This window comes from Geotrypetes seraphini, chromosome 1 (genome assembly GCF_902459505.1).
Source record: "Geotrypetes seraphini chromosome 1, aGeoSer1.1, whole genome shotgun sequence".
NCBI classification, from domain to species: Eukaryota; Metazoa; Chordata; class Amphibia; order Gymnophiona; family Dermophiidae; genus Geotrypetes; species Geotrypetes seraphini.
In genome coordinates this window covers 465,794,549-465,811,971 of record NC_047084.1, presented here as the reverse complement: position 1 = coordinate 465,811,971, position 17,423 = coordinate 465,794,549, and the positions used below count along the sequence as shown (strand labels likewise).

The 17,423-nt window shown below is 37.4% G+C and overlaps 1 protein-coding gene across 5 annotated transcripts in view; it reads right to left on the bottom strand.

The window, feature by feature from the left end:
• The window catches only part of CXXC1 (CXXC finger protein 1), an 80,662-nt gene that overhangs the window by 15,360 nt on the left and 47,879 nt on the right, over window positions 1-17,423 (bottom strand). For all 5 annotated transcript variants that reach the window (XM_033923896.1, XM_033923903.1, XM_033923912.1 and 2 more), the window contains exon 10: window positions 5,388-5,498. In XM_033923896.1, the coding sequence (XP_033779787.1) occupies window positions 5,388-5,498 (111 nt within the window). The remainder of the gene's footprint in view (window positions 1-5,387; window positions 5,499-17,423) is intronic.

Here is a 17,423-nt window from a genome sequence, read left to right as displayed (position 1 = left end):
CCAATGACTTATGTTTTCCATTTTATGGTTAATGCTTATAATTTCAGTTGAGTAATTTGTTTCTAGAGGGTGGAGAAGCTGGAGATCATCAGCATACGCGAATGGGGTGAAGCTGATTGATTGTCATAATGTTAGTAGCAGGGCCAGGAAAATATTGAATAATAGGGGGGACAGGATGTAACCTTGGAGAATACTGTAATTAGAGGTACAACTTTCTGATTTTGTGTTGTTGCTGTTTACCCTGAAAGACCTATCTGCGAAATAAGATCTGAACCATTTGAGGACCTGATCAGTGACTGATGGATTGGAGTCTTTGAAGTAATAGGGTATGGTCAATTGTATCAAAGGCAGCTGAAAGATCTAAGGAAATGAGTAAAACAGATTTATGGTGATCAATGTAGTATAGAATTTTGGTTGTTAGACCTATTAGAGAATGTTCGGTGGAGTGGTGTTCCTGAGGCCAGTCTGGTTGGGGTGTTAAGGCCTTTATTTTTTTCCACAAAATCAGTGTTTTGTTGTGAGCCACTCTAATGTTCTGACATCCTTTTTTCCTGCACATCTGGAACTCACTGCCTTGGTCACGGAGCAGTGAAATGCTCCTGAGAGCTCTTTCTGGCTGACTAAATATATGTCTAAGCTTTAGCCTATGGCGCCCAAATTCCAGCAGCTGTTTGAACAGCCTAAGGTGGATTCGACAATGGCTCAAGTCACCAAACGCACAGTCCTTCCTAGTGATGGGGGAGTGATACTTAAAGATTCTCAAGATCGCAGAGTGGACATTATCTTAAAGAAGTTTTTTGATGTAGCTTCTACATGCATCAAAGCAGCTGTGGCTGCCTCGTTTGCGGCATGTACTTGTCACCCAAGATGGCACCTGCTACTCTTGGTGGAGGAGGATGCCATCCCTCTGGTGGGAGTCACAGTACTCTTCATTCCTCACGCAGATTTTGCCAGAATTCTTTGGGTTCCTCAGCCCCAAGATATTCCCAGGGGTACTGAAAACGCCACATAAGCATTGGGATCATGTCCCAGCCCTGCTTCTAAGAAGTTCCAATGATGCAGAAGTCAGGCGGCACTCCCTCATATTGGGGGCCGGTTGTCAGCATTTTACCAGGAGTGGGCTCTAATTTCTTTGAATCAATAGGTACTGCACACCTTCTCTTGGATTTGTTTTTGAACTCTCCGGCCAGATAGCTAAAGGAATCCAAGGGCCGGGCTACCCTGCAGTGGTAGAGTCCGTTCCAGAAAACAAATCGGGCTTAGGCAGATACTCATTCTTTATCATGCCAAGGAAAAGATCAGAGGACTAGAGACCCATTCTGGATCTGAAGTCAGTCAATACCTATCTGCGAATATTACATTTTCGGATGGAAACAGTGTGTTCGGTCATCGCGTCTGTAACTCCGAGGATTTCTCACGTCTCTGGATCTGACAGAAGTTTATCTTCATATTCCAATTTTCCCGGAGCATCGGAGATTACTGAGGTTTCATGTTCTCCAGCAGCACTTCCAGTTCACAGCTCTCTCCTTTGGACTAATAACGGCTTACCACACCTTCACTAAAGTGGTGGTGGCCCACCTTTGCAGTCTAGGGGTTCAAGCCCATCCTTATCTAGATGACTGGCTGATCTGGGATCCGTTACGCCTGTGAGAGCGAGCAGTAGAGATGTAGAGGCGGCGGTAGAGGTGATGGTGTCTCTCCTTCAGCACTTGGGCTGGATTGTCAGCATCATCAAGAGCCAGCTGACACCTTCACGGACTCTGGAATATCTGGGAGTTCAGTTCAACACAGCACAGTGCCGTGTCTTTCTTCCTGAGCCACACTGACAGAAGCTCCAGAAACAGATTTTGGATCTCTTGCTGCTTCCCATTCCCACAGCTTGGCATTACCTACAGGCACTGGGGTCCATAGCAGCCTCCCTGGAGGTGGTGCCCTGGGCCAGAGCACACATGTGGCCTCTACAGGAGTCTCTCCTTTCCTGGTGGTCCCCACAGCATCACTCCCTTCAGATGCAGCTTCCTTGGTTGGAGCCAGTTTGCAGCAGTTGTGCTGGTGAATCCAGGGGAAAGCTCTCTGGCAGGTTATGCCTCTTTGCATCTTGGAGTGGATTATCATAATTATCCATGCCAGCCTGGCCAGCTGGGTTGCTCATTGGAGAGACCGCTCCATTCAGGGTCGGTTGATCAACCGTCTGGAACTTTGAGCCATATGGCTGGCGTTGAAGGCTCTGCAAAACCCCCTGGAAGGAAAAGCGGTAAGAGTATTCTCCAACAATGCCACAGCAATGGCATAGGTAAATCAGCAGGGAGGTACCAAGAATGTTTCCTTGAGTTGGGAGGCTCGGATGCTGTTCCTGTGGGCGGAACAGGCTCCCTCTGCGGGACATGTGGCTGGAGTGGAAAAGTGCAAGCGAATTTCCTCAGTTGCCAAGTCCTGGACCCAGGAGAGTGGTCTCTTTCACAAAGAGCGTTCTTCCTTTTTTTTTTTTTTTATAATTTCTTTATTCATTTTTACAGTAAATATCAGTACAGTGTACAGTAAATATCAACCAAATATAATACACCATCACTTGAAAAATTTTCAATATCATACACCAAGAAGATTTAACCCCCACCCCCTCCCAAATTCATATACAACTAATATATACCACATAAAAATAATATCTTACGACAATCATCTATATATTCTTAATGGAAAAACAATGGAAGAGCGTTCTTCCTAATAAATCTTTATTCATTTTCAAACATTACAACAAGTGTACAATAATCCATCAGAAATATATTAATTAATCACTTGACAATCTTATTTGTAATCTTCCAAATACATAAATATAAAAGAATCCCATCCCTCTCTCCCATATACTAATAATTAACAATTATCAATTATTATCATTCATACTCCCACCCTCCCTCTATCTTTTCCAATACTGAGGTGTTTAAGATGTCTGATCGTTAGAATAAATAATCAATGGCCCCCAAATCTTTTTAAACTTATTATAATTACCTTGTTGTATAGCAAGCACCCTTTCCATTTTATAAATATGGCATACTGAATTCAACCAAAAAGTATAATTTAGTTCTACATCTCATTGTACGTCATTGGGACGAGCCCCAGATGGACTTGATGGCTTCAACAAAAAACTCAAAAGTCAAGAGCCTCTTCAGTCGAAGGATAGAACCAGGAAGATTGGTTTGGCCCTGGTAATGGTTTGGCCCTGTCTGACTCAGGAACTCCTTAACGTCATCCCCCCTTGGCCCTTGATGGGCCAGGTCATTTGCAGAATAGTGATCCATCCAGATCACTATTGGACTCACCATCTATCGTATGCGGATCTCATCCGGCTTTAGTAGGACAAAAGCTCAGGTTTCCTTTTCATCGCGACCTGTTCAGCCAGGTTCCAGTGCCCATGGAGAATCCTCAGCACTTTGGTCTTACGGCATGGCTCTTGAGCACTTTGCCTTGATTCACAGGGGCTACTCCGATGTAGTCGTTGCGACTTTCTTGAAGGTCTAAGAAGCTCTCTACGATGGCAGCTTACACCAAGACTTGAAAGGTCTTTCAGCAGTGTTGTGCAAAGGACCACGTGGGGCCGTTACGTGCTCCCATTCCAGTAATTCTGGTTTTCCTCCAGGTAGGTCTCGAGAAGGGCTTGGCAGTGGCTTTTCTCAAAGTTCAGGTGGCTGGACTTTCATGTTTTAGAATGCACAGCGATTCTACTTCGCTTATACCTACCTTGCCCAATCAACACAATAAAAAAACTACAGACCGTCCAGAACACAGCCCTCAGACTCATATACTCACTCAGCAAATACGACCACATTACCAATGCATACTTAGAATCTCACTGGCTACCAATAAAAGCAAGAATACAATTCAAATTCTACTGTCTCCTATTCAAAGTAACCCACGGCGCGGCACCCAGCTACCTAAACAACCGCTTTCACTACTATCTCTTATCCAGAAGAAGGAGAACACAGAACATTTTCACCTACCCTCCTCTCAATGGTACCCGACGTAAGAAACTATATGACAACCTACTAGGGACACAGGCAGCTAATATTGACTCCGATATCTCAAAATTACTGATCGAAATTACAGACATAAAAGAGTTCCGAAAAGAAATAAAAACACTACTGTTCAAAAAATATCTCCCATCAATATAAACCGCCATCTAATGAGTTCCCAACCAATTCCTTGGGAATAGAATCTCTTTATCCAACCCAAACTAAATACCCCCACTGTCCATATCATCAACATTAATTAACCAACATCATGCAATCATCAAAACAACAAATACACTTCCACTTATAGGCATATGATGCTACTCTCCATCCGAAGAAACTTGACTCATCTCATGTAACATCTTTTGTAATCTAGAATATATTGTAATTCTTATTCTCCACCAGTTATAAATTGACTCAGTTGCTATGTAACATCTCCTGTGATATTGAATGTACTGTAATTCTTCACTATTACCTGTAATTAACACTTCTCCTGTAATGTAATTCTACTGGAAATGCCCAGATATCTTCCTTATTGTAATCCGAGGCTATGTTATATCTGCTGCGATGTTGAATGTATTATAATTCTACTGGAAATGCCCAGATATCTTCCTTATTGTAATCCGAGGCTATGTTATATCTGCTGCGATGTTGAATGTATTATAACTCTTCACAGTTACTTGTAATCTACTCTTCTCCTGTAATGTAATTCTACTGGAAATGTCCAGATTCATCTTTATTGTAATCCGCCTAGAACCGCAAGGCACAGGCGGAATAGAAATCCCTAATGTAATGTAATGTAATGTAATGTAATGTAATTCTGATGTGACCAGATTTCTCAAAAGGGTGCTTCGTTTACGACCTCTCTTGTGTCAGCCCTTTCTTACATGGAATCTTAATATTGTACTGCAGGGGTTTGTGGAAGCCACTTTTGAGCCGCTCAAAGATGTTTCTCTTCTGGATCTTGCCAGCAAAACTAGCTCTTTGAAGTGGTAATTATGAAAACACACCACTATATCCCATGGCATTACCAAAGATCAGTGAACTCTCTCAATATGCTGGCAGGCTCTGCTATCAGTATAAGTATCATGTTCCAACAAACTTTGCATAAATTTCCATATTGCACCTGGGGAGTTAGCATATTCTGGTGGGTAGGTACACTACAAATGCACAGATTATATGGTCTGCTCCAGTTTTCTAAGTCCTCGATCTTTTCTAACACCTCCCCTTGTTGTGCCTGGATATCATAATTTTCCACCTGCTCCTCTATTCTGGCCTCTGTGTCCTCTAATGTACCCAAGGTCCACAATATTGGAGTACAAGTCTGTTGTCAGTGTAATTATCTTCTGAGCACACTACGGCAGCAATTCCTCACCCACAACATACCTTAGCATAGCAGCGCTCCATGTGACGCAGCGCCACCTTGGGATTAATGGGATGGCCACAGGATACACAGAAAATCTGGAAGTCTGTGTCATCACTGTCTCCTTCATTGGTCTGCAAGAGGTGAGGCAGAAGGAACAAGAATTGAGAAGCCAAGACAATAAGAACTATGTACACACAGACAACAAATATGAAATTTTATTGCGGTAATTATAATATATTGTGGGTTGTTTTTGTTTTGTTTTGTGGGGTTGCTTTTGTATTGTCTTCTTTACACACAGTCAAAAGCTATACAGACATTTGTGACTCAGTTTCTATACCTCTCTGGCTCCCAGTCCTAGAAACAAAACAGCAATACCTGGGCCCCACTGGTAGCCTTTAGCAGACCTGGGCATTTTATGGCCCTCAGGCTAAGTCCGGCCCTTTGGCTATCCCTGACCGGCCCACGTGAGGTCAATGGCAAATTAGGAATCAAGCATAATAATTCTATATCATACATGTAATACAGCTATTGGTGTTTTCACTATGCTTGTTTCACATTTTATTAGCCTAATTGTAACAGCTAATGCAAACCATACAATTTACAGCTTTTTATAAAGAGATAAAATTAATGTGGAGCAGAGTTCAGCCAATTGGTCCGGCTCTCCAAAACAGTCCCAGTTTCTCATGTGGTCCTTTGGAAAAATTAATGGCCCATCCCTGGCCTATAGTAAAGGTGAGCACAATATTTTATTGACATTACAAAGATGCAACATTTCATGTTCACACCACAAGAACCATTGCTAAGGAGAAATTAGGGCTTACCTGCTAATTTTCTTTCTTTTAGTCCCTCCAGACTGGCAGAGACATATGGGTTTATACTCCTCTACTAGCAGGTGGAGACTGAGAACACACTGAATTCTATCAGCAGTACAAGTGAGCTATGCAGTCCTTCTTAGAATCAGTCTGACAAACAGCCAAGCAGGAAATTCAAACTAATGCATTAGTTTGTTTTTTTTCTTTGTAAAACACAAGTGATGGAGAAGGATCAGAACAGGCAACCAAAACTGTCCCCACAGTTCACCAGCTAAACCAGATGCTGCTGCTCTGCAATATCTATTTACACTCCCCAGAAAAAAGGAATGCAAATAGAACAAAATCACCATTTAGCATTCCCAAGAAAAACAACTAACTCTGCATCATCAAGGAAAAATACTGGGTGGATTTTGTGCCGGACTGGAGGAACTAAAAGAAAGAAAATTAGCAGGTAAGCCCTAATTTCTCCTTCCTTAGCGTCTCTCTAGACCTGCACAGATGGATAGGATGTACCAAAGAAATACCCAGGCAGTGACTCTTGATTCTATTTGGTCAGCGATTGAAAACCTGCACTTGATTTGTACAAATTTTATATCTATTACCTTAAACTCCTCTTCCAGGATAACCCTTTTGGAGACTTCAGTTCAGCAGCAGAAAGTTGAACTTTCTAAACTAGAGAAATTAACAATTGAGAATAAAAATTTGGTGACTAAACAAATGACCAATAGAATGATGTTTCTGAGGAAGATAGAAAACCTGGAAAATCAACAGAAAAACTTGAACATAACATAAGAACATAAGAAACGCCCTCACCGGATCAGACCGAGGTCCATCTAGTCCGGCGATCCGCACATGCAGCGGCCCATTTAGGTACTCCTTTTTGGAGACCCAGATTTACCGTATCCCTCAATATGATATGCAAGAAGGTGTGCATCCAACTTGCGTTTGAATCCCAGAACAGTAGTCTCCTCCACAACCTCCTCCGGGAGTGCATTCCAAGCACCCACCACGCGCTGTGTGAAACAGAATTTCCTGACATTTGTCCTAAACCTGCTGCCACTCAGTTTCAGTCTATGTCCTCTTGTCCTCGTCACATCAGAATATTTCAGTAATGCTTCTTTTTGGTCTATTTTATCAAATCCTTTTAATATTTTAAAAGTCACTATCAAATCCCCTCTCAATCTTCTCTTCTCAAGGGTAAACAGCCCCAGCTTCCTGAGTCGATCTTTGTAGGTCAAATTTTCCATTCCTTTGATAAGTTTCGTGGCTCGCCTCTGCACTTTTTCCAGCAGAGTTATATCCTTTTTAAGGTATGGAGACCAGTGTTGGACACAGTATTCTAAGTGCAGTCGGACCATTGTTCTATAAAGTGGCATTATGACCTCTTCCGTTCTACTCGTAATCCACTTCTTAATTATGCCCAACATCCTGTTCGCTTTCTTCGCCGCTGCCGCACATTGTGCCGATGGTTTTAGGATACTGTCAATCAGTACCCCCAAATCCCTTTCCTGTTCGCTTTTTGCTAACTTCACCCCCAACATCCTGTACTCATGTTCCTTGTTTTTCTTTCCTAGATGCATCACCTTGCATTTGTTTATGTTAAAGTTCATCTGCCACTTTATCGCCCACGTTTCCAGCTTGTTCAGATCTTTCTGGAGGTCCTCGCAGTCCCTTTGAGAGCCAACCGCCCGACATAGTTTTGTATCATCTGCAAACTTTATTATATTGCATGTTGTATCCTCTTCCAGGTCGTTTATAAAAATATTGAACAAGATAGGCCCAAGAACCGAGCCGTTGGGCACGCCGCTAGTCACTTTCTCCCAGTCCGAGAATTTCCCATTTATGCTAACCCGTTGCCTTCTGTTTTCAAGCCATTTGCCGATCCATCTGTGTACTTCTCCTCCTATTCCATGGCTTATTAGTTTCTTCATAAGCCTTGCATGAGGGACTTTGTCAAACGCTTTCTGAAAGTCCAAGTAAATTATATCCACTGGTTCTCCACCATCCATTTGTTTGTTCACTTTCTCAAAGAATTGTAGTAAGTTTGTCAAACATGATTTCCCTTTCCTGAAACCGTGTTGACTGTCCCTTATTAGATTATGGTCTTCCAAGTGTTGTACAATGTTCTCTTTGATTAGTGTTTCAATTATTTTCCCTGGAACCGATGTGAGGCTCACAGGTCGGTAGTTTCGTGGATCCCCTCTTGATCCTTTTTTGAAAATTGGGATGACATTTGCTATCCTCCAGTCTTCTGGTATTTGTCCAGTTCTAATTGACATGTTAGCCACTGTTTGTAATAGTTCGCCAATTTCCTCCTTAAGTTCCTTTAATACTCTCGGGTGAATTCCATCCAGTCCAGGGGATTTGTCGCTTTTTAGTTTGTCAATCTGGGAGTAAATCATGTCCAACGTCACCTTCACTGTTGTTAGGCTTTCCTCTGTGGCCCCGGTGAATATCCTCCCTGTGTCTGGCATTATTGAAGTGTCCTCATTTGTGAAGACTGAGGCAAAGAATGAATTTAACCTGTTGGCAACCTGTTTATCCTCTTTTTTTTTTTTTTTTCCATTATTTTTTATTTTCTAATTTTACATGAAGTGTACATAATAATAAAATACAATTGATAAATGCATATTATCACTTTTATATCTAATACATTTTATATCTAAATTTGATTTTCCCCCTCACCCTCCCCCCTCCCTTTCATTACTTTAATATAATATTTTAATTTTCAAATTTTTATAAAAAGTATACAACATATTAGAATACAATTGATAAATATTCAATAATTTTTTTATATCTAATATAATATAATCTAAACAAATTTTGTCCCATTTCCCTCCCCCCACCCTTTTATTACCATTTATTCATACGTTACATTTTGTATAATATATTATAACATACTATATATATATTGATTTTTCTTACCCCCCCTCTATGTGTGTCATAAAAAAGATCCCCAAAAGAAGAAAAGAAGAAGAAACATCATATTATTTATTCATTACAGTATTTTGTCAATGGCCCCCATATTTTTATAAATTTAATATATGTCCCCCTTTGTATTGCTATTGTTCTTTCCATTTTAAAAATATGACATATTGTATTCCACCAAAATGTGTAATTTAGGTTGTTGTAATTTTTCCAATTGTTAGTTATATGTTGAATGGCAACCCCTGTCATAATTAATAAAAGCTTATTATTTTCTGGTGAAATTTGACTTTTTTTTCTCATCATTGTTCCAAATAAAATTGTATCATATGATATTGCAATATGATTTTCCATTAATTTATTAATTTGTGGCCAAATTGAATTCCAAAAAATTTTAATATAAGGACAATGATATAATAAATGATCTAATGTCCCTGGTTCTAGATTACAGTGCCAGCATCTATTAGACTTAGAACTGTCTAGTTTTTGCAATCGAGTAGGGGTCCAAAAAGCTCTATGTAATAAAAAGAACCATGTTTGTCTCATAGATGCTGACACTGTACATCTCATTCTCCAAGACCAAATTAGTGGCCATTGAGATGCATTAATTTGATGTCCAATCTCAATGCTCCAAATGTCTCTTAGACCATTTTTTGGTTTTTTATTCAAATATCCAGATATTAATTTATACCACAATGCGGCTTGATGTCCTAGGAAGTCTGCTTTAAAGCATAAGAACTTTAAACTATATTGATTGTTTAATGATTTCCATTCAGGGAACCCAACCTGAATGGCCTGCTTCAATTGCAACCATTTAAAACTTTGTGTTTTATTAAGACCAAATCTATGTTGCAATTGTGAAAAATCCAGCAGTTTACCTTCTGAAATAATATCATCTAGAGATCTAATTCCTGCAATAATCCAGTTCTTCCAAAGGATTTGAGCTCCGCCAATTTTGATCTTGGAGTTTATCCATATGGATTGATTAGTTGATTTATATATTGGGATGGGTGTTAATTTATCAATAAATCTCAATGTTTTCCAAGTATCCATTATTATTTTATTTTCTCTGTATCTTTTAGGTATATTAATACTTGGTAAATGAACTAAATTTAGGGGAAACATAAGGCGCCATTCCAAATATAACCAATCTGGTGCATTATCTATAAGTTCTGGGAGGATCCAATACATACCCTGACGTAGAATATAGGCTTGATGGTACCTATAGAAATTTGGAAAATTTACCCCACCCTCCTTAATTGATTTTTGCAAAGTTACTAAAGCTATTCTAGGTGTTTTACCAAGCCAAAGAAATTTTGTTAAAATTCTATTAAGCTTTTTATAAAAGGACCCCTGAAAATAAATAGGTATCATACTCATTTGGTAGCAAACTACAGGTAATATCATCATTTTAATAGTTTGAATTCTTCCCCACCAAGAAATATGTAATGGGTTCCATTGTTCACACAACTCCGTAACTTTTTTTATTATATATTTTTCATTTTCTTTTACAGTATCTTCAATTGTATTTTTAACTTGAATGCCAAGATATTTAAATCCTTCTTCTTTCCATATAAATGGAAAAGTATCAAATAATCCTTTTACACAATGAACATTCAAGGGTATAATTTCAGTTTTATTCCAATTAATTTTATAACCTGAAAATTTGCCAAACTTATCAATTAATTCTAATAAAGAAGATAAGGTAGACTCTGGATTTCTCAAATAAAGCAAAATATCATCAGCATAAGCCGAAATTTTATATTCCATATCTGAATATGGGATACCTTGTATCTCCTTCGTTTGCTGCATTGCTAACAATAAGGGTTCTAATATAACATCAAATAACAAAGGAGATAAAGGACAGCCTTGTCTAACTCCCCTCTGCAATTGAAAACCATCAGATATTTTATTATTAATATTTAGTCTTGCAATTGGGAAGCTATACAAAGTTTTTACCATTTGTATAAATCCAGAACCTATACCAAACCATTCTAAAGCCTGATACATAAAATTCCATTCTACCCTATCAAATGCCTTTTCAGCATCTAATGAAACTGTAAAAGCCGGTTCATCCATTTTTTTTGATAAGTTTAGCATGTGAAATAATAATCTAGAGTTATTGGAGGAGTGTCTTTTAGCAACGAAACCCGTTTGATGCATATCTATAATATGTGGGAGAGCTTTGGCTAATCTCAAAGCCAAAATTTTCGCCAAAAGTTTATTATCAACATTTATCAAAGATATAGGCCTGTAATTTGAAACCAAAGTAGGATCTTTATTTGGCTTAGGCAAAACAATTATTATTGATTCAGCCATAGTACCTTTAATATTACCTTTTATAAGTTGTGTCTGATATAAATTTAATAAATGTGGGGAAAGTATATTTTGAAATGTTTTATAAAATTCTACTGTATAACCATCACCACCTGGAGCGGATCCAACTCTAAGAGATCTCAATGCTGTTTCTAATTCTTTTAATGATATAGGTTCATCTAAACTCCGTTTTATATGATCAGGAACCTTAGGTCCATTAATTAAATCTAAAAAATTTTTTCCGTCTTTTTGTCTCTCCAAATAAGGTTCGGAAGAATATAGGTCTTTATAAAATTTTAAAAATTGTTTTAATATTATATTTGTTTGATTTGTTATTATATCATTATCATCTTTTATTCCATTAATATTAGTTCTCCTTTTTTTTACCTTAAGATAATTTGCCAATAATTTCCCTGCCTTATTAGAATTTCCATAATACATTGTTTGCTTGGAGAACAAATCTTTTCTTATCATTTTTGAAGTTAATTCATTATATTTACCTTTTGTTTTCAAAAGAGCTTGTAAAACTTCATATTCCCATTTATTTATCAATTTAGCTTCTAATATTTTTATTTCTTTTTCTAATTCTATATATTGTTTTTTAATCTGTTTCCTAATAAAAGCTGAATATGATATAATATTACCCCTCATAGTTGCTTTAAATGCATCCCATACATTCTCTATAGATGTATCTTCCACTAAATTTATTTGAAAGAATTCGTTAATTTGTGTTTTAAAATTTTCCAAGAATTTGTCGTCCACAAGCAATGCATTATCAAATCTCCAAAGAGGTCTATCATTTTCTAATTGATCTAATTGTAATTCTATCCATACTCCCGCATGATCTGAAATAATAATAGGATCAATGTAGGCTTTAATCACCTGTTGCACTTTATTTGTCGAGACAAAAATATAATCAATTCTTGAAAATGATTTATGAACCTGTGAACAAAATGAATATTCCTGATCATTAAAATGAAGAATACGCCATATATCTTTCAAATCACATGATTGAACCAAATTATCTAGACCTAAAGATTTAATATTTTTACCTGGTTTTTTATCCAATAATGGATCCATTACAGCATTAAAATCTCCAGCCACCATTAAATTAGAAGCAGCCAGTGGTAATAACATATTCTGTAGCTTTTTGAAAAATTCTGATTGATTCGAATTAGGGGCATATATATTGAACAACGTCAGGGTATCATTTCCCATACTTATATCAATATGTATCCATCTTCCATGTGGATCTGAACTTTTTACTTTAATCTTGGCCTTACATTTTTTATTTATAAGAATTGCAACCCCTGCTTTTTTACCCACTGCTGGAGCAAAATAACATTCCTTTATCCATCCACCTGATAATTTCTGTGATTCTTTCATATTAAGATGGGTCTCTTGCAGACAGTAAATATCCGCATTTTGCTTTTTTAAAAATGTTAATACTTTTTTCTTTTTAATTACATGATTCAGGCCATTGACATTAATCGAATATATTTTAAAAGACATTATACATTTTAATACTTTTCATTATATTTTTCTTCCCCTCTTCTTTAATATTTAAAATTTAAAAAATTTTTTTCACGACACACATATTTATCCCTAATGTATCTAATCCCTTATTTATTTTTCCCTTAATCATTCTAGTAAATATTCTCCTTTTCCCTCCCTTTCCCACCCAATACATCGGTTGCTTAAGGATACACATTGGAAATGTAACCCGAATATTCTCCTCTCCCCAGGCAATCAATATTCAATATTCAAATAAATTTCCCTTCTATCTATCTATATCAATCCTTTATATCTTTAATCATTTTTCCATAACATTTCATTAATGTATCATTATCCATTAAACAATTTTTAATTTATATTTCCTTAGTATTATGATTTTAACATATAATTTATTTTAAACATATATGTAATCATTTTCCTTCTTTTCTTCATATATTTCAATATTTCATATTTTTATATTTCTTCATAGAGACATCAAAACCATCTTAATGTTTTATGTTAAAATATCATAGGTTCTGGTTTAGAAAGAAAATCTTTTAGTTTTTCGGGATCCTCAAAATATAAGGATTTGTCTCCTGATGATACTCTCATTTTCGCTGGATAATATAGACCATATTTAAATCCTTTTTCTTTTAGTAAAGGTCTCATGTCCAATAGTCTCTTTCTTTTATTTGCTGTGTTTTTGGCAAAGTCTGGTAAAAACCATATTCTTGATCCTTTATAATTTAGGTTTTTATCTTTTTTTGCAGCATTTAGTATTTCTAGTACTTGTTGGTATCTCAGCATTTTGAAAATTATTGGTCTTGGTCTGTCTTTGTTTTCTAAATTTTTAATTGGGATTCTATGCGCCCTTTCTATTTCAATTGGTTGTTTCAAGTCTAATTGTAGTATTTTTGGAATTAAATTTTCAAGGAAAAGGATAGTATTTTTTCCCTCTAAATTTTCTTGTATTCCAAATAATTTAATGTTTTTCCTTCTTCCTCTATTCTCATAATCTTCCAGTTGATCTTTTAATTTATTTAATTCCAGGCTGTCGTTTTTACATCTTTTTGATTCACATTCTATAACTTCCATTTTTGATTCTAATTCAGTTGTTCTTTTGTTATTAACTTCCATTTGTCTATGAATATTTAAAATTTCTTCTTTCATTTCAGACATATTAGTTATAGTTTGCTTAAGCATTTGTTTGATTTGTTTTAGTTCTTCCATGACTTCTGCTTTGCTTAATATGTCTGGTTCTTCAATAGGAAGTGGTATCTTGCTTGGTGTTATTTGGTCTTGTTTCTGTCTTTTTGCAGATGTACCAGCCTCATTTTTGTTTTGTCTGGTGCTTGCCATATTGTTGTTTTCTTTTTCTTGGTTATTCTTATTTCTTAAATTTAGTCTCTTAGTTTTAGGTTTGGTATTCTTATGTTTTTAATCCCTTTTCTTCCAAAGTTTGGTTCTATCTTTTATAGTAGAAATTTTCTTTTCCTTTTTTGCCTTTTTTTCCTTTTCCTTTTCTCTTTCTCAGTTATCTGTCTCAATCTTAAATACTCCTTTTTTAATGTCTTTATCACTTTAATATTGGCAAAAAGGTTCTTTGAAGTAAGTGTCAGTTATTTGTTTCCAGTTCTATTGATGAAAAAAAAAAAAAAAAAAAAAAGAACCAGTAATCCTTTTTTATGGTTCTTTTCCCTTAAGCCCCTTCACTGTTTCAATGAAAGAGGGGGATATTCAGTCCAACAGCATTTCCTTCCTTAAATTTTTCTCAGACTTGTCGGGTTCTTCTACAGATTTAATTCATTACCTCTGGCAGTCACTCTTTTTTAATGACACCCCGCTTTAGTGCTGAATAAAAAAATTGTTTGGTAGTCCTTTCTTTTAATTCTCCTCTCACAAGCCCAATCGCAGCCCTGACCGAGGAGAGCAACACTTCATCTAATTCTCTTCCCTTTTTTTTTTTTTGACAAACTTGAAGCAACTGTTTTCTGTTCACTTACAGCGTCTCTCAACTGCCTCGATGTCTTGCCGCTTCAGCTTTTTTCAAAAGTTCCGTTAACCCCTTCCTCTGTCTCCTCTCACACAAGCCCAATCGCAGCTTTGTCAGAGAAAAGCAATTTCAATTCAGTATTTTGTTTATTTAGTAAGATGATATTTTTTCCTTGTCTTCAGCGTCTCGGTGTTCAATCACTGAGAGAAAACGCCGGTATTCCTTTCTCTCAGTTTTCTTCAATCAGTCCCCCCTTTCAGCGTCATCGCCGAAGGGCAATCTATTTTTTCTTTTCTTTTTTTCCTTATGGGATCTCTTGTAACCGATCGGGACACAAAACTCCCTCAAAATTTCCCCACCAATCTCTCCATTCACCCACATACACCTCGCGGTCTCAGCGCTGCAAGTCTCATGTAACCGCCGAAAACACAAACGGCTCTCTGCCTTTCCGATTCTCGTCAGCTCATATCTCACCTCTACTACAGCAAATTAGGATTTTATTCTGTATCTTTTGTTCAGCTTCCTTTATATATATTTTTTATATAATTATTCAGAAGGAAAAATTTTTTTTTATATTTCGTTGCCTGGGTGTTGAGGAGCTTCACGATCACACCTCCATCCGTGCTCGCGTTAAGCCACGCCCCCTTCCTGTTTATCCTCTTTAATTGACCCTTTCTTTCCATGATCGTCGAGAGGTCCTACCGCCTCTCTTGCTGGTTTCTTTCCCTTTATATATCTAAAAAAGGGCTTGAAGTTTTTGTTTTCCTGCGCTATCTTCTCCTCGTAGACTTTTTTGGCGTCTCTTACCACTTTATGACACTTTTTTTTGGTCAATTTTGTGACAGTTCCAGGCTTCCATCGTTTTTTTCTCGTTTCCATTTTTTAAATGAGTTCCTCTTCTCCCTCACTGCGTCTTTTACCTCTTTGAATAACCAAGCTGGTTCACCATTTTTCTTTTGAATTTAAGGATCCTTAATTTTCCAATAGATAAATTTATGTCTCCTCAGGAACTCTATAAGAACTTTATGTTGACAGCCTTAAAAGTTCCGGAATCGAACCTTCCCCCAACGCAGAGAATTTATTATTTAAAGAATGTGCAAAAAGAAAAAGTTTCAGAAACAATTTTGTCCTAAAGTGATTTATATAGGGGCAACTTTTCAGTTAAGATTTCCTTGCAAATGTTTTATTTCCTATCAACGGAATAAATATATATATTTTGAGTCTGCCCAATTAGGTTTTTTCTTGGAGAGTAAAGGGACTCCAACGCAGCCAGAATGAATCAAGTGTTTAGTGCGGAATTTAGTTAAATAGTAGATCAATATCTAAATACTGCTCTTTTGCTTTATGTTTTAATTGTACTTATATCCCTACTCTCCAGGGGTTTTTCTGTTTATGTCTTGCCTACTTCCTTGAATTGAGGACTTTATAAGTTGTATTTTGCTTTGTACATTTTTCTTTAGTCAGTGTTGACTAACTATATGTATTTCGGTATTTCTTGTACCATTTTTGGTTGTATAGAAATTATAAATAAATAAAAAATAAAAAAGATCAGAGACTTTAAGGTCTCCATACGAAAAGAAGGGACCTGGAGCTCCTGGATCACACCCTTTAGTTTCCAAGATAAGACAACGACCCCTTTTTTTTGGGCACCACAAATTAAATGGAGTACCTCCCGATACGAATTTCTTGAGGCACAGGAACCACAGCCTTGAGCTCTACCAACTTCTGAAGTCTGACGAAACACCCGCCTCTTCCAAGTGGACTGACGAGGGGAAGAGAGAAAAAGATCTGACAAGGGCCAGTTAAACTCAAAAAAACACCCGTCTTGAATCACTTCCAGGACCCAATAATCTTATGTGACCTTGGTCCACCCCCAGTAACATAATTAATGTGACGACAGATAAAGACCTGAACGGTCCATCCAGTCTGCCCATTAGTAATTCTCATTTAAAATACATGATTAAATTAACTTGTCTCTTCTTTGATATTTCTGGGCCATAGACTACAGTCCACCTGGTACTATCCTAGTTTCCAACTGCTGAAGTTGCCATCTAAGCTCACTCCAGCTAGAGTATGACACGGTAATTGTTACCTGCGGCTAGCCGCAGGTAACCCGCAGAAACGGGGAGAGAAAAAATAGTGGTTGCTGCGGGGATAAGGCTATTCACCTCCCCTTGGAGCAGTGAATGGTCTTGTCTCCACAGTGAAGTAAGCACGGATCATGTGGTCAAGCATCTCCACCTGATCGATACATCCCGTGTCCTACCATCTCCCTCCCTCTACCTCACCTTAGGTGCTGAATTTAATTCTTCTTCTCCCAGCAGCACGCTTTCAATAAGTCACGCGCGCGGCTGCTTGAGTTGTTGAATCTTTTCCTCTGATGCAACTTCCTGTTTCCGGTTGCGTCATAGGAGACGATTCAACAACTCAAGCCCCGCGCGCGACTTATTGAAAGCGTGCTGCTGGGAGAAGAATTAAATTCAGCACCTAAGGTGAGGTGGAGAGAGGGAGATTGC